This window comes from Python bivittatus, unplaced genomic scaffold, assembly GCF_059951505.1.
Source record: "Python bivittatus isolate LINGU-HERP-01145 unplaced genomic scaffold, Pbiv_v1 ctg000480_np1212, whole genome shotgun sequence".
Classification (NCBI taxonomy): domain Eukaryota; kingdom Metazoa; phylum Chordata; class Lepidosauria; order Squamata; family Pythonidae; genus Python; species Python bivittatus.
In genome coordinates, this window is record NW_028277075.1 from 29,628,203 (window position 1) to 29,646,589 (window position 18,387).

At 39.8% G+C, this 18,387-nt stretch overlaps 1 protein-coding gene across 2 annotated transcripts in view; it reads right to left on the minus strand.

Annotated features, from left to right (window-relative positions):
- The window catches only part of GALNT16 (polypeptide N-acetylgalactosaminyltransferase 16), a 173,524-nt gene that overhangs the window by 44,313 nt on the left and 110,824 nt on the right, over nucleotides 1–18,387 (minus strand). For both annotated transcript variants that reach the window (XR_015797015.1, XM_088145594.1), the window contains exons 4-5: nucleotides 6,327–6,394; nucleotides 1,191–1,256 (exon numbers count right to left, since the gene is read on the minus strand). Coding sequence is in view for 1 of the 2 variants with exons in the window: in XM_088145594.1 (XP_088001720.1) it covers nucleotides 1,191–1,256; nucleotides 6,327–6,394 (134 nt within the window). In the remaining variant the exon portion in view is untranslated. The remainder of the gene's footprint in view (nucleotides 1–1,190; nucleotides 1,257–6,326; nucleotides 6,395–18,387) is intronic.

The following is an 18,387-nucleotide window of genomic DNA, read 5'->3' on the forward strand; positions in this document are numbered from 1 at the left end:
TTACTGATAATAATTAATTTCCTCTCTGCATTTAAATTATTTCCTTGCTTCTCCACTTCAAGTCTTTTCTCCTCTTTTTTGAACAACCTGACACTCTTTTACAAAGGTGAAATGCAATTGCCTCTGCTCCCAGGACATGTTCTGCTAAAGGAACCGCACTAGTTCCTTCCCTACCTGTTCCCCACTAATCTGCTCATAATGACTGGGGAAGCTTTGAAGGACATCAAGGGGAATATTAGTTGCTGCAAGTATAAGGAGAATCTGGGTATTTAGTTAGGATTTCTTGAGAAAATTTGACTTCTCAGGTTCCACTTCTCTTTTCCTCTTTTGGAACACCTTAGGATACTTTAATTCCTAGTCTAATTGGTCCCTCTTATCTATACTTGGCATCTTCATAATTTGATTCAAATGATATTAACTCTAAATCAGCTCTGCTAGACAAGACAGCAACCTGTATTCCAGATAGATTGATAAAGCCAGAGTTTTACTGAGCAGCAGTTCTCTTACTCTATAAATAAACTATATTCCTAACTGTCAGCTGTCTTTTATTACTTTTAATCACATCAGTTGTTATCTAACAAAAATAGTCCTATGGATTCTTTGTCAGTTCTATCATAAGTTTCTGGTTTAGCTATATGGGTTGGGAATATTTACAGGCAGTAATTTGGAATGTTATCTACTTACAAATGCCAGGATAAATTGTGTGAAATTTTGGAGTAGATTGTAATCCCTATGCTGAAGACTACTAGTTCTATTTCTTGTTTCCATCTGAAGAAGTTACAGTAGTTTTGCACTCAGATCACAGCTTGAGGTTTATAAGAGACTGATAGTTAATGCATTAAAACTCTATTCAGGCAGTACAGAGTTGCTCATGATAGCTGGCCTGTTATACAAAGTACTGGAAGTGTTCATGCTGGTTATACATATTAATCCTTTTCCATACAGTTGAGTAGAGTCCCTAGATCCTGACCTTCTTTTACAAGTCCCTTTGATCTGGACCTTCTCCTGCTGCCCTAACTATGAATGTCTAAAACCTGAACTTCTGCAGTTCTTTTTTAACTGGATCTAACAGAGGAGCATGCTCAGTTCAGAAGAAGTAACTCCATGTTCTTTCTGCTACAGGTCTTAATTTGCATTTCCATTAGGACCTTCTAATAGTTTATGCTTTCTGTAAACTTCCCCATGCTCACCTTCTCGACGCCCATTGCGTAGACATTTGACCTTTGGGATTTTGGTAAGTAGTTGGCAGTCTTCAGCTGAAGAAAAGAAAAAAATAGTTGGCTGAAATGCCTAGTTCATTTGGCACAGATAAGAAGCTGCAATTAATTTGTCCCATATTCCTAGTACAGGTCAACGTTTTGCTTTCAGTTATGGTATCATTCAATCGGGTGATTCCAGAATAAATAATTCTGTTGCTTAAAGTTTCTCTGAAATAATTCATTTAACCTGTCACCCCCTTCCCTCATGAGCAAATCAGCATCTCTTTGAGACAGTAAGGCACACTACATACATTATTTTACAACTGTGAGTAAGTATAAAAAGATGCCTAACAGCTCCTTCTCCATCACAAAGTGCTATTATCAATAGGTGTGGATGAGAAGGAAGTGCTTAAATTTTTCTTTGCCAACCAATTTTCACCTGCATTTCCCTCCCATTATGGTGTTTTTATCCCTGTGGGGTCATACTTGCAAGGTAAGAAATGTCCAGTTCATTACTAGTAATAAATGCAACTGGAAAAAGATGAAAGATTCAGAGCAATAACAACTGAAAGGGAGAAAAATTAAGCATTTCTCCCCTCATATCTTCTCGGATACAATTCAGCCTTTACTGTAGGCACCTTGCAAAGCATATAATGTTCTGTAAGATGGTAGCTATGTATAAGATAGTATTAGGTATAGTTTCAGAATAGCTGTTGTTTGATGTCAGACATCTTTGATCTGGGACAGGCAACCTGCAATCTCAGGGCTACAAGTGGTCCTAAGTTCTCCTTAGTGAAGACTTTGGAGCCCCATCTGACTGTTTAAAACTGATGGCACGATTTCCTGCCATTTTATTAATACTTGATCATCAGTCATAATATAGGAAGTCCTAAAATTCAGGTTGTTCCCGCCACATTGAAGCCCACAGTCTCTGAAAAAATATAAAATGTAGCCCCTAGCCACAAAAGATTGCCCACCTCTAGTTTAGAGTACAACATCATGTTACTTTCCTAAAACACATGTTTCACAAAGCATACCGACTGGTTAATGTAGAGAGGTCATTTGTAATGAAAAACTAATGAGCTGATTTATCCTTAATTCCCTTCTTTTTTTACTCTGCTCAACTCCAAGTATAGAAAGAAGCCACTCTGAAAAGGAAGGAAGAAAGAAGGGCTGGGGAAAATCAAGAGATGGAGGAAATATTTGAGTTCCTGTCCCAGTCTCTCTTTGCAAGTGTCAGCAAGGTCTCTGTGTTAGGACTTCTGCATTTGCCCCATACATCATTCTGCCTGTTGAACCTCCCCCCAAATTGAAAGAGACTTGTGCTGCACATCAAGTTGGACTGAACAAAGGAAGAAGCACCAAAAGAGAGGAACAACATGCTGGGGGGAAATGCTAACCAATATCTGCCTGTAATTTTTTGAGAATATGCCAACAGGTTTTCCTCACTCATTTCTTTTCCAAGGCATTGTCTGTGATAATGATGTAACTGGCCAGAAAAAAGGGCCAAAAGAAAGAACATAAAGTTCTGAAGAATACAGACTAAACCATCATCTGTCACCACTTAGAGCTGATAAATGGAAATAAACTATAGTACAAAATCTATCTATGATTGCATGGCTAGTACTAATGAACAAGGCTTTAATTCCTTGAGAAAGGAACTGAAAAAAAACAAGGAAGAAAATACAGAAGGCTGGAAGAAAGGGTGAACTAACACATAGTGTGAGAACCAGCACAGATACCATGACCCATAACAGTATATAAGATAGCATGCTATCTTTTCACCATCACAGCTAGCAATAGTCTTTTAAAAGCAACAGAAGAAACAACTTTGCTTGGCAGTTTTACAGCTAGCTCTTTATAAGAACTGCTCAGATTTGCATGCATTTGTTAAGAGACAGACAAATGCACATAATAAGTTCTGGGAAAATGGAAGGAGAGTGATATCAGTTTATTTTATTTCTCCTTTTTCCATGAAATGGGGTTTGAAGGGCTTTTATTGCTCCAGGACCTGAATAAACTTGAGGGAGGGCACTGACTGATGTTTTTTTCACGCACACACTGATTGGCTCATCCTGTTCTCTGTTTTCCAAGGTCTGCATAAGTGAAGATGATTGCAAATTTCAAAATGGGTTGGCGGGATTGGGGAGCAGAATCAGTGCTATCTGGCAGTGTCCTCAGACATGCAGCATCAGGTAAGTGATTACAGAGTGATCTGAGGCAATATTCTACATCCCAATAAAATGATGTACCCAGTAGAATCAGTAGACTACTCTTAGCTTCATGGATTAGCTTTCTTCAGCTTCATGTCAGGTTGGGGAATGCTGCTGGATTGTTCTCTTGTCTCCCTTTCATTCAGCTCAATCTGGAATACTCCTTTGAAGCTAAAATATTGGAGATAAGACAGACTGTAGCTCACTGTCACAAAGAATGATTTCAGCATTGTGTATGCCTGTCTCTGGATCAAGAAATGTCAGTTGAATCTTCTTTCCCTTCTTTCCTCATGTTGATCTCTCTTAACCCCAGCACTAGCCACAGGAACATGTTCTGTTCCTTTCCATGTTTTGTAAAACTTCTTATCATCTCTGTTCAACCTTGATATCCTGGCAAAAGTACAAAGGCCACCAGCCAACTACTTTACTTGGCATCTCTCTCCTGGAGCAATTCCATTTCTACAAGCTCCCCCGCTGCCTGAAATATTGCTCTCATGAGGGCAGTTTATCAGAAGCTGTATCACTGAGAAGCAATTACAGGTACCCTTGATTAAAGACTATTAAGATACTGCTGGGCATCTGCTAGGCAAGGAAATCCATGTCCTAAACTAGGTCCACAAATCCATTTTGGTGTTTTCACACCCCAGGAACACAGTGAAATCTCAGCCTAGTTATGCTAACAGTATTCATCTCAGATGGCCCCTTCATTGGTCTCCTAACAATTCTTGAAGAACATATGTTGAAAGTAAGCAGAGAAGGTAAAAAAATGGGAAGACTTGTGCAGTACCTGTTTAGGTAATATGCTTTATAAATAATGACATCATTTATCCAATCAATATATCTGAAACAATGAGACATCCTTGGATGATAAACAATGCAGCACACACAACAAGAAAATTGAGATTTGAGATGAGAAGTCTGACAGGACATTTTCTGACATCCTACGATAAATGAGGGAAATGAAAAGAGTTCTTCAGGCCACTTAAGAAATACCTTGTTTCACAAGTTACCTAGAGAAGTCAAAAAGATATGATTTAAAATGTGATGTCCAAAGTGAGAGAGGCCAAACAGACTTGGACTGCTTGCCCTGACTTTTCACATGAGAAAGAAAAATGGATCGGATGAGTGAGGTGGGGGAATTTTTGCTGCTAATTCTCTCATCCTGTTGTGTCTTCTTGAACAGCTGGACTCAGGGGTGATGCAGGATGGACATCCTCAGCTATCTACTTATCACTTCCTCTTTATTTGTAAAGGAATTCAACCATGTGAGTTGAATATAGCTATTTTGTATTTAAATTATATAATAAACTGTTTTTCATTTAGAAATTCTCAGGCAAGTACACATATTTTTAAATTGGATTCCTTTTGTTCCTATCTTTTAATCCCAAGTTGCTAGCATTTTCTAGACTCCCAATGCTTGTATATCATGCATATTTCAAAATATCAGCTATATATCTTTTTAAATTTTATTTTTTATTTCATTTTAAATTGTGAAATTAACAGATGGAAATAAAAAATATCACAAAGTTTAAAAAAGAATGACAGTAATAAGCTAAAAAAAGAAAAAGAGGAAAAAAGAAAAAAAAGATTGTATAACAAGCCCCAATCCCTTTAAGACTGTATTAAATCTAGACCATATCAAAACATAATGCCCCATCTTCTCACTTCTATGGTTTAAGGACATTTCAAGGATTACTGGAGAACACATTTCTTGAATCCAGCCTTTAACATCCAAAGTCTTATTTTCTTTCCACTTACATAAAATAATTCTGTAAGCTCATCCCCTGAAATCATTTCACAATGGTAGCCTTAACTGTGTGACTTATCTCATTTCCATGGCTCTTCAGTTCAAATCTGTGAGCCCCCATGTCTTGTCAAGCAACTGTGCCACTGTGTGTGTTTAAATCATACACGCAAACACAGAGACACACATATTTAATAATAGGACAGCCCACCCCCCACCCCCATCTGAATTTGTTAAGATATTACTATATGGGAAGGGAATATTTATTCTATTCCTTCCATGGAATTCCCAAAGAGAATTGCCATTTCCTCCCAAATATATATATATTTTTAATAAGAAGGAAAGCTCACAATATACATTTTCCTTTCACAATTATCAGGGACTTGGTGGTAGGTGATTTTCATCCAAAATACAACTGGGGAGGAATGAGTTAATTTCCCTTATCAAGTGAGGATTGGGATAAGCTGTCCCTAGGATTCTAACAAAAATAGTCATGGCCCCTGCCCCAAGCTACTATTTAAGTTTTTTTTTTAAATACAGATGTGATTGCTAATGATACCTTCAGTATCTCATTGAGTTTGGCTCTCAAAGTAGTTTCCATGGGCTGAGGTTCCGAATTTTTTTAGCCACTTGTTTTAATATTGGGGAAAGCCACTAAAAGTCCATCTGCAATGCGGGAGTAAACAGTATGCTCTCATTCAAGGTTCCTGGTGGAAGGATAATGAATTTTGCAATAGAATTCTATTTTATTGCCCTGGGATAATTCTGCTCTATAAAAACCTCAGCAAGAACAACTCTCATCTGCAAGAAACACAAGACAGCATGCATTATCTTCTTTGTCTTAAACCTATATAATTGGGAATTCTAGCTGTGCACGCTACTTGCCATCCTTATGATTACGGCCCTCAAATGGTAGTTAATGAAATCTAATAGAACAGTCTAGCTTCCTGGTTGGGATTGTCTCCCTGAGAAGGTACTGAAAAATGCTTTTTCTCTCTCTCTCTCTTTCTTACACGGAAAACAAAACAAATAATAAAAATTTGCTTCTTCCCCAATTATCTCTTTTTTCCCCCACAGACAAAAAACGAGAAGAAACAGAAGGGAGGGAGGGAGGGAGGGAGGGGAATCTACAACATAAATATAACACAAAGGAAAAAAAGTAATACTTACGATCTGAGCTGAAATCATCCACTAAAATGATTTCCTGAATCAAGTTCACAGGAGTGCGGTTTAGAACGCTGTAAAAATAATAAAAACATCAGCAATAACCAAATCCAGCATCAATTGGAAATAGTCTTCTACATGTTGACTGCCCTCAGATTGCTACTAAGATTTTCTTCCCCAAAGGTTATTTCCAAAACACAGTAAGAGCCAAAAATGACAGCCTAGATGATACACCAGGATCATATGTACCATTTCAAATGCCAGTTTGTAAATTTACGTTTGTTACATTCATGAAATAAAATCTTGGGTAAAGATTTAAAAACTAGCTTTGAAGAAGTCTTGTGTAAACTTTGCCTATGAAAAAGCTGGGCAATGAAGAGCTTTTTCTACCCAGAAATCCATGGCTGGAAATAAGGTCTGCAGAACATGATCCACCTTGCACTTAATTTTTGTTTAATAAAGAGAGTAAAATAAAGAGAGAGAAGGGGACCTGTGAGCAGTGATTGTAATGCAGATATATGGAAAAGGAAGCCCCTTTAGTTACCCATGCATTCATCATGCTAATGTACTACACTGTAACTCAGCATAAATAGCAGCCTTGGTGTCACATTCCATTTCTTAATTCAACTTATTGCTTTTATCACATTATCACATTCCAGTAATTTGTACTCTATCTAGATTATTTCCAATAGGCTTGCATACTAATTAAGAATTTTCTGACATTAAAAAAATACAGACTTGGCTAGATTTATTTATACTGCTACTTATGTTCTTCTTTAAAACTTTCCCTGCCCATGCGCAGCTTTCAGAGAGAATTCCAGACTCCACTAGCACGGTCTTCCCATACCTCAGCATTCTCCAGATATATTTGACTGCAACTCCCATAATCCCCAGCATATACAGCCATTGCTATTTGGCCTGGCATGGTGAGAGTTATAGTCAAACTAGGGGCATCCACCAGGAGGGTAATAAACAAAGTCAAAATGGGGTCCTTGACTGTGTGATCAAAGCCCTACCCTTTGTTATGTGCGCTGCATGTGCAACATGGGTAAAAAAGAAGCAGGGCTTCAATTGCATGGTCATGTCTGCCATCTTAACTTTTTTTATTTCCCACCAACGACAACCTGAGTAAACCCAACTGAAGAGAACCAAATTGGAGAAAGCTACTCTAGCATCATTAGTTCCATAATAAATAATCCTTTGTGTAATCCTTACTAACTTCATCTTGCTTGTCTGTACACTGGTATCTTCATCCCTATTTCTTACTGAAATCTATCTATAGCCACCAGTGTATTTGTGGAATAAGGAAGATTTTTTTTCTGGTAAGCTCCTGGATCCATATTTCACCAAGACTAACACAGGAATAACACAGGCACGTTATCAGCTCCCCTCCCACAACTGCATGGCAAAGGTAACAGTATTGACTATATTACAGTGTTGTTATTAGGCAGAGGTGGGCAACCATTTTTATGCCAAGGTTGCATCCTGCTAGGACAAATGTGGCTTGATCTATCAATTGTCCTCCCAGACCCACGAGGTGCTGGGGGTGGGATAAATTACTATTGTCAAAATTCTGCAGAAGGCCACAAACTGCTGGTCCTTGTTTTAAGGAATGCTGAAATCAATACTGGGCTGAAATATGTTTTGCAATTTCTTAAGGATTCCCCCCCGCCCTGTGGAAGAGGTTTTTGTTCTTCTGCTTGCTTTGGAGTGCTTTATAATTGTTTTGGTTGTCTCTTGGTGATGTTTGTTGATCTTGCTTTACTGTGGGAAATGGTAGACAGGGTGCTATGCCTGATTTTTTTTTTTTTAAAGATATATTTCTATGACGTTGCAGTAGATATATGCAAAATCTACTGTTTTGGGACAATAGCTTTTACACACCCCAACTTTACAGCTCTGCTGGCTGCCCACCTTCCTAATCTGAAAAAGCTCAGAAGGAGAAATTACCACATGATGGTTCTGAAGTCTGGGAAACCAGGGAGGCTGCAGAGTCCTGGAGAGATGAGTGACAAATGAAAGAGAGACCATTCATACAAGTTCTCTGACTATTTCATTGTTAAGTCTAAACTTACATACTCCACTCATGAGAATATAACTGAATGTCTCTTGTCTTCTGAAAGACATTTTGAAAGCAAATTCTCTTTCATCAGATTGAATAGGAACTGGTAGAAAAGAATGCAGGAGAGTTTTTCTGCACAGCACTACTTGAAATAATGTATGCATGTATTTTGAATGACTGTAAAATGTTCTGTCAATATTAAATATTATCATGAGGGCCTAACTTCCCCGAGATACCCAAGATGCAGTGTTGCAAACTGCAGTATGAATGTATCTTGTGACAAACCCTGACAGCCATCTTATGTAAAGCAAAAGGGAAAATGAGTGAGCAGTCATGATGGATAACTGCAGTGTGAAGAAGTCAGTTCAATGAAACAGGTTTTGACTGACAACCATCATCATCTGGACCCACCAAAATGAATCTCTCATCAAATTCCATCATGACCTCAAGAACTTCCATTCTGCCATCAATCTCAGCCTTGACCTAGCTATAGAACAAGTCCAGTTCCTTGAAGTCATGGTAGAACAATCCAATGGACACATAAACACATTATACAGGAAACCTAGAGATTTCCATGTTTACTTACATGCTTCCAGCTTCCACCCAGAACACACCACCAAAACTGTCATCTATAGCAAGACTCTTAGCTACAACCACATTTGTTCTGACTCATTTCACAGAGATGCTCAACTAATAGAATTAGTTTTAGCATTAATTAATTAATTAGAATTAATTAGGAAACAGGCATTCAGGAGACTAAACTATCCGCCCAATGAGATCAAAAGACAAATTAATAGAACCAGATTGATTTCCAGGGATGACTTACTAAAAGCCAGACCACAAAAACAGAATGACAGAACAACACTGTATACCACCTACAGCTTACAGCTCAAACCATTCAAATGCATTATTAATATGCTATAGCACATACTGGATAATGTACTTTCTCAGGCATTAAGTGGCAGGCCCATACTTGCATACAGTCAACAACCCAACCCAGTTTGGTCCCGTGGTTAAAGCACCAGGTTAGAAACCAGGAGACTGTGAATTCTAGTCCCGCCTTAGGCATGAAAGCCGACTGGGTGACTTTGGGTTAGTCACTCTCTCTCAGCCCAACTCACCTCACAGGATTGTTGTTGTGGGGAAAACAGGAGGAGGAAGGAGTATTAGGTATGTTCGCTGCCTTGAGTTATTTATAAAAATAATAAAGGTGGTATAAAAAAAAAAAACCAAGCAGATTCTCACAAGAAACAAGAAATAAGGACAATGATGCTAATGTGGGAACCAAACCAGACGTCTACTTTGCCCCCACATTTACACTTACAGGACCACCATAGGCCTCAATAACTGCACACACAAGAGGGGCAATGCCTTCACATGCTCTTCCTCTAATAAAATATATATAATAATCTACCAGCACCGTCTCTCTGGATTCTACATAGGATAAACAGGCCCAGCTTTGCATCCAAGTATTAATAAACTTGAGTTTAACCTCAGGACTCAAAATAAGGGCAAAGATATATCACAGCATTTCAGCCTCCCAGAACATACTATTGGAGATCTCAAAGCAACCATTTTGGAAAAAAGAAAAAAGAAAGTTTAACAGCACAACTGAGTGAACGTCTGCTGAACTTGCATACACCAAAAGACTATCTCAACAGGTCTCAAGAATCACAATGAGTTTTTTAACACATTAAAACTGTTAATTGATAAGGCACTTGTAATCTGTCTCACAAGTAACCTGTATCTGCATATCCACCCCCTCTTCCCCTTCCTTCTCCCATAACTTCATCCCAATTGCAATACTATCTCAGTTTAGCCACCACATGCCTCTGATGTAGTGAGCTGTAACTCATTAAAGCTTATGCCTTTTAATAAAATGTGTTAGTTGGAAAAGGTGCTACCAGATTCCTTTTCACTCCTGAAGGAAACAAAAGATGCCAGTAGGAAAATGGTTCCGGACATAGACACATCTTCCCATTCATTCTAAAGTCTCCTTGACTCTTGATAGGAACTTTAGATCTGACTGGGTGTGAACTGAAAGTAGGTCACCTGCAAGTGCTGAACACCTACTTTTCTTTTGTAAAGTGAACTTTAGCTGCTGAGTATTATAGAAATGTAATACATTAATAAAAACAAATAAAAGTTTCCAGGCACCTGTTGCCCTCTAGTCACGTGATGCATTTGGTGACAATGGCCAATGGCCTTGGAGTATGACAGCCCCCATACTAGCTAGTTCCCAGTTACCAATAATGACCGCCTCTCCTTCAGGATTGCCCGCCAAGACGTTGGATTCCTTTGAATATCACTTTCCTGAAGTTATGCCCTGAAGAGAGAAAGCATCGTTCCTTATACTGTATGCCTCTTGGAACAGGCAGTGGCCTAGTGTTTGATTATTGTTATCTGATTTGCTAACCCCGCCCTACCCCCCATTAAACTATACTCCCCAGTACGGTTCAACATTTGCACAGCCTCAGTACTCTAGCCAAGAAGTGAGACAAAACAGCTGTTTGCAGCAAGCACTCGACTTTACAATAAAGGTGGGACCTGGTGAGCTAGAAGGAGCCTGACAGGCATGTCGGGTTGGTTTGAAAAGGGGCCTTAGCCTGGCAGAGAAGAGAGTGGCTTTAGGGAATAAAATAATATTACAGTGCACCCTGGCTGACTCTCCCAAGCAGATATGCTGCTGTGAGGGCGTGCAAACATAAAAACCCTCACCCTGCTCTTCTCACCTGCAGAGTTGATTATTGGAGTCTTATAAAATAAGGGCAGATCTAATATGAGGACCTTTGAAAAGGTCCTGTATTCCGAAGCTGTTCAAAACATCCCCTTGATCATTTGATGGCGCTCACTCACTCGCTCACTCTTTCTCTCTCTCTATCCATTTTATTTTATCCCTAACAATTCCTGCACAATGGAGGCTCCCTCTCTTTCACTCCCTCTCAGCCCCTTCCTCTTATAGTTTAGTGTAGCATCATTTTCCCAACATTCCCCCTTTTTGATACTGTATACTGTATGAGATCTGCTATTTTTTAGATAACATCATGCACCAGCAAGGCAGACCGATGCAGCTTTTCTGTTTCTTATTCCTTCATTGAGAAATCCTTTTCATCTTCTCCCTTTCCCCCCAAGCATGCAACTTTCTTCTTTTTATTTTCTGTTCCCAAACTAAGTCGTGCCCATGCAAAATGCATTCTGTCAGAATATAGTGTGTAAATATTGTATTTTAAACTTGTTTCTTTCTTTGCTAGAGCAAGAATCTTCAATACTACTTCTCTAAATCTCTGGCTTTTGTTCTGATAACAGGAAGCCTTAAAATGCTTCTCTTCCATTGCTGTGGCCAGAAGCCATTTTGTTTTGTTGTTTTGTTTTGTTTTGTTGTGTTTTGTTTTGTTTTTTGCTTTCTCAGTCTAAGGTTCTTCTACAGAGCAGCATTAAAGCATGGGACCTCACTTAAAGAAATGCTAACTGTATTTCCAAACCCTGCTTTGCCTCGTCAGTGAAGCAGAGTAGGAATTCTGCCCATACAAGAAATGGGGTGGAGGGTGGGGAAGGAGGTTGGGTGGGAAATGCCTCTTCTGGTGCCAGAGATTCATTTCCTCCCTTCTTTCCCCCACTTTTTCCTGCCACTCACAGGAAGATTCCCCAGAATTCTTTTCCCTCCTAACTAAGGTCAGCTGCTGCTGGGCAAAACCACCAATTACTCTCCTTAAAGTGTGGTGGGACAGACTGAGTGAGTGGGACAGAGGTTTTAGCCACATTTTGAGTTGCCTGAATGATAGGTCACTTGTGCAGAGGTGCTTTGCACCAGTAACCCATCACCTGGGCTATTTTGAAAAACAGGTTTTACCAGTCTTCTGAAAGCCCAAGTTCTAGGAAATAAAAAGCCCAGCTGACAAGTTGGTGGGTTGGAAGATGGTCAAGAGCTTCACACACTCCTATGCCACCAAATTGGTGGTTGGATTATTTTGGGACATAGGTTTGCTAGTCTTACAGAAGACTGGTAAACAGCTTCACCCATCATCCTATCATGGGCTAAATAGACAAACTGGCAGCAATCTTGTCAATTTCACCCCAGATCCCAAATATTCCCAATTGGTTAAGTGTTGCAAGAGAAGATTGGCAACCAGTAGCCACAACATCTGGAATTTGAGTAGGTAAAGTGGTGCTTTCTCATTGCATTTATATGGGATATTCTTCTGTAGGATGACAGGCAGAAACAAGGAGGTGAGATGAGCCTTGTTGGGTCACATTACCCACTCCAAAACACCAGGTATATAAGGAATCCACATAAGGCCTGAGACATACCTGAAAATGACTTTATAAGCACAGTGAGGTTATAAGAAGTGGGGCAGCAGCCAATGACAAAATGACTTAAGGGCAGCTACCAGAGACTGGGGAAAAGAGGCATGACCACAACAGTGTATACTAGCCAGCTGGAATGGAGGAATTGCTTCCAACGGGCTGAAGCACAGCAGACAAATCACAGAGCACCACTGAACTCTGTGGGTGTTCTACTGAAGGGAATCATTTTCCAACATCCTTCGCTTCCTTGATCGTTCTTTGAACTCACCCACTGGCTGTCTCTCCTTAAACTGAATGTACAGAATGTTAGTTGCTTAAAAGCTCCATGTTAGCTTAAGACTGTTAATTGTCCCTCCTGAATACTGAGTGATTAGTTGAGTGCCTTGTCATTAGCCTTTAATACATTATATAAATTGCATATGAATTATGATTTCAGCATTAGACTTCCAAAACACATAATAACATACAACTTACACTGTTCTGTTCTGGCAGATTTGATGCTGTTGTAGGACCCTTTTTTTACACAAATTTTAAAAATGTTGAGTATGAAAACACAACCTTGGAGGTACTTATCAGTAAACAATCACATTACTATTCCGAGATATATCCTGGAGCATCCTGCTATGTAGTGAGAGCACACTAACTTCAGGTGTTGCAATACCCCCAAGCACTCCCTCAACTCTCAAAAGCCTACTGTAAATCAGCTTTTGATTTCTGCAAACATTACTGTGTGACCTGAAGTTCACCAGTGAGCCCCGATATCAGCTGCACTGCAGTCACATGACCCTTCTTTTTCCTCATCCACCCTTTGCTTTCCACTTTAACATCTTATGTGCAATTACGTACCCCCTAGCTGTCCACACCCTTAAGCAGCTTGCCCTTGTTTAATGCCATGCTTGCAAGCAATAAGGCCACAGTACTGGCCATTTTGCAGATACCATTCTCCATTTCTTCAGATTTACAACAGGGCTTACAAATTCTAATTTCTTTAGACCTGAAGTAATCAAAACTCCAATACTGCTCATTCTTAATAGGTACACCTAATTCTGAAGGTTTTGATTGTATACAATAACTATCAAGGAAAGGGCAGTGACTACCCTTTCAAACAGTAAAGATTATGACAGTCATTAAAATAGCACAAAATCATGACTAAGAAACTGAGTTTTGTAACAAAAGGTTGTATTGTGGCTTTATCAGATTATTCACACAGGATATTTTCAGCCCTATTGTTACTTGAGAGTAAACCCTGGGACCTTCTCTGTGCAAGATAGATACTCCAAGACTGGGATATGCCTCAATTTCAGACCTTTGACATGTGCATGATATCTGATCTGTGCAGGGATGCCTGCAAGTGTGGTCAAAAAAGGCAAGATCGCAGCCACAGTGGTGACACACATAAAACACAGAGTTTCAATTTCACCATCATGGCTACCAGCTAGACTTTTTTAACCATAACCTGGAGACATCCCTGAATCTGTTGATTCAGATTCAACAAATGTTGACCACCTGCAATGGGTTGTGCGAATAACCTTGGGAGACAGGAGGAGGAGTCACAACCTAGACAATGGTCTGATAAATGGAATCTGAGTCCAAAGGAGGGATGGGAGTGGAGTAAGTGTCTCAGAAGGGACCTTCCCTAGTTTTCTGGAAAGTAAAGGCAGGGGAGGGGAGAAGTGCTTTCAGACTTGCAGGATTCCGCTACTGTAACCCAGTGTTTCTGAACCTTGGGAGCATGCTGGCTGGGTAATTCTGGAAATTGAAGTCCACACATCTTAAAGTTCCCAAGATTCAGAAACACTGTTGTAACCTTCCAATAAAGGTAGTATTAGTACTTGTAGTTTTGGTTTCTGGTCTGGACTACCTCAAAGAGCTGACATCACCTTAGTATCTGCTGTAATTGGAATCTTGCTTGAGGTACAATGTTCTGTTTTAGAAAAGATTTTCAACATATAAAAATACAAGCAGTCTGTTCAAAGGCAATTGCTTATGAAGCTTCGGTATGCAACCAAGTGCTGGATTTAGCCTGTCCCACTTATTTAAACCAGAGACTCCCCAGCTTTAATCATTAGATTCATCAGGACTACCTGGATGCTTGTTTTCAGACCTGCTCATTAGCCCAAGATTTCAAATTTGCTCTTTGAGCCTCACCATTTTTGAAAGAGAAGTCCTGTGGGGCTTCCAACCACTCATGTCAGGCCTAGAAACTCATTAGCTAGCTTTAAAGATTTGGGCTTTAACATTTCTCAACAATCGGACTTCATCACTGCCATTCCCCAAAGTGACATTAAACTTCTGTTTAGGAAAACAACTCTGTAATCATCTCTAACAATTTAATTACATGTAATTTTCAACAGGTGCTACAGAACGGCTAATTAATCAAATCAAATCAGCCCTTAATTGTCATGGAAGGCCTAATCCACTGGCTGCACTTTTTGGAAGAAAAAAAAAACAGTTCTGTATTAGAGCGTGACCAGACATCACAAAATAAGTAGACAGTGCAATTTTTACACTAACATTTCCTCTTGCCAGATTTTGCTGCAGTCCTGTGCAGACTTGCAAGAAGACAATATTTGGAACAGAACAGCCTTTTCATACTTCACATGCCCCACGGCACTTCACAGTAATTACTTAGAGGAAGGGGCACTGGCTGAGTAAAGTAAAGGCGGCAGCAATTATACTCACAGTAATAATTCATGCCCAGCTGAGTGTATTCAGAACCATTTTATTGAGATACATGGCTTACCTCAAGCACCTTGGAAACCTGGCTAGAGTTTTGGTTTCTGTACCTTTTTTTTTTATCTACCAGAAAACCAAGAACAAAGGAAACAGAGCAAAAGATGAATGTTGTCATTTTTAATTAATTTGTTATGGCATTAATATTTGTCATTTTTGTGTTGTTGTTTTTTACTTTGTGAGCCCCCCAGAGTCAGATGGAGTCGAGCAGCAAAAAAAAAAAAAAAAAATGAGATTAAATAAATAAGACAACACAAGCCCCCTGCCCTCCGAATACAGATCAGGAATTCATTCAAATGTTCACAACAGAGGGAGCCAGGGGCATTCTTCTCATGGGAGTTGTTCCAATGTAAAAAACGGTTTCCTAGGTGGAACTTTTCCTTTTGCTGAATTTTCCCTCAAACATAAGATTCATTTGCTTATTGCATTATATTATCTAAACAACTTCACCTCGCCTCTAGTGCTGTTTGTGGAACGGCCTCCCCAGAGAAGTCCCTGATGCTTACACACCGTGGCCCTTTTTGGTGCCCTATTGAAGTTTCTTTTCCCAGGCATTTAAAGAAACACCTTAGTGGTTTTAGAAATTCAGTGTTCTATTGCTGCTTATTCCTGTGATTGTATGCTGTATTTAATGCCGTTATTACTGCTGCCGCCAATTTTTACCATATTATGCTGTGTTGTGAGTTGGCTTTCTATTGTTTTTAATAAGTTTGTTGTAATTGATTTGTATGCTGCCTGAAGAGCTGCATGTATTGAAAGGAACACAGTGGGAGGTCCATGGGATTAGAAAAATCACAGCATGCCGGGAAAATGGAAGTCAGGCCCAAGGGTTTTCTGTCTTACAGGGACTCAGCAATACCTTCTCATCAGGATTTTATTCCTCATTGCATAAATGGGATGCTTGCCTTTGGCTCCAGTTATATTGCAGACTCCTCCAGCCTTGCTTTTCAACCTTTTAACTGAAGCTGCATCCCACCCCACTCCAATCATCTCTGGTTGGGCCACCTTATTATGCATAAGGTCAGGATCAATCAATCCTCTGATTCTGACCATACAAAAACTGGTAGATATGTGATGTCATGGATGAATGTCTGCTCATCTTCTCATTACCCTTAATTCTCTTTATAAACTGTGTCAGAGACACAAATTACACTTTATCATCAGGTGGAAAGACATGCATAATGACTCCCCAAGCCACTGAAGATAATCAGGGTTTAATAGGACTCAAGATTCACTGGTGCATCGTCCTTAATCCTATGGTTCAGCTCTGGACAACTGAACATGATAGATTCAATGAAGCCTAAGCAGAATGCCTTTTGCCAACTCTGACCAGCAACTCTTCTTCATTTAAGACAGAGGTTATGGGAAAGGACCCACAGAATGGGAAGGAATGGATTTTTAGCTAATATTTAGAATTAGTGATTTCACATTTAAGTCCATTTCTACTTCAGATTTGGCTTGTACATGCCATCTCAGAGGCTGGCCGCCGTTGAGTGAAACAGTACAGGTGGTCCTCAGGTTATCACCACTCGTTCAGCAACCATTCAAACTTGCAACAGTGCTGAACAAGAGGGACTTAAGACAGGTCCTTGGAGTTCCAGTTATCACAGCATCCCCGCAGTCATGTGATTGTGATCTGGGCACTTAGCACCTGGCTTGTGACTATGACATCTCAGTAAGCTGCAGTCACATGATTGCGATTTCTAACATTCCCTGCCAGCTTCCCACATGCAAAGTCAATGGGGAAGCCAATAGAAAGCTGGAAGTCGCAGTCATGTGAGGTCCTTGCTTAACAGTGGCAACTGGGACTGCCAGGACTGCCATCGCTAAGCAACGCAGTCATGTGACATCGTGCTTTACGACTGTGTTGCTTAGCAATGGCAGTTCTGGACTCAATTGCTGTCATAACCCGAGGACAACCTGTAAAGCAACTGTTTCAAGCAGGAACCTCTGGGTATCAAAAAAGCAAATGGTCATCTTGTTTGGCTCATTGGTTTTTAGCACTGGGGAGCACAAAACTATCTTGAGCCCACCCTGCCTGCCTACTGCTCCCCGTGAGCAAATGCCCCAAGAAGAATACCGGGATCTTTGCAAGACACTTATTCTCACTAGTGTGCAATGCCATCCTTCTGTTTGCAGTCCTGAGATAAAATGCACTTCAAAAGCCTGTTATTATTCACAAAGCAATTTTCTGCAAGACCCAAGACCCAAAGTGAGAGAAAGGAGTTCTAATGAATAATGGATTAATGTCAGAGTTCTCTGTTGCCTTCCAGCTAAGATTCATTCTCACAGACTCTCCATCTGCCCCACCACCTTCTTTCCCACTATCTTTATGTCCACAGAAAAAGAATTTCCCCAACTTGGTAGACTGCTAAAGGGACACTTTGAGTGAATTTTAAATGTATCAAAGAGCAAAGGGCTGTTTTTTTCTAGAAAAACGAAAGAGTAAATAATCTTGCTCAGAAATAAATTGGGAAAGTGGTCAGTGGAAGCATTTCTTTGCCGCAAAAAGAAAACCAGAGCTACCAACCTAAGGGGAATATACATTTAAAAATTGTGCCAGGCATTGTGCATATTTGGGTTTTTCCCAGGGCCAAAGGATGGGAGGAGAATAAATTTGGCTGGCATTTAGCAGGTATCAGCTGTTCCTATCAGGCCATGATTGCCTTATGACCAATTAATTCCCTATCTCTGCAATGGTTTTTTTTTTTAACCATTTAATAATCTTTACCTATTACAGTTATATCCTGGCTTGCCATCAAAAATTCTATTTCCATCTGCGCTTCCAGCAAATAAGTCATTAAACCAACATTTTCAACATTACAGGGAACCTATTAGGATCAAAGCACTGAAGCTGAAGTAAAAGAAGGCAGCGACTGTAAGGGTAGATGGAAAGGCCCAATACCTTTTTCTGGCTTAATAAAAAAAAATTATTTAGCCAAGTAGATGATAATCAGATAGGGTCCT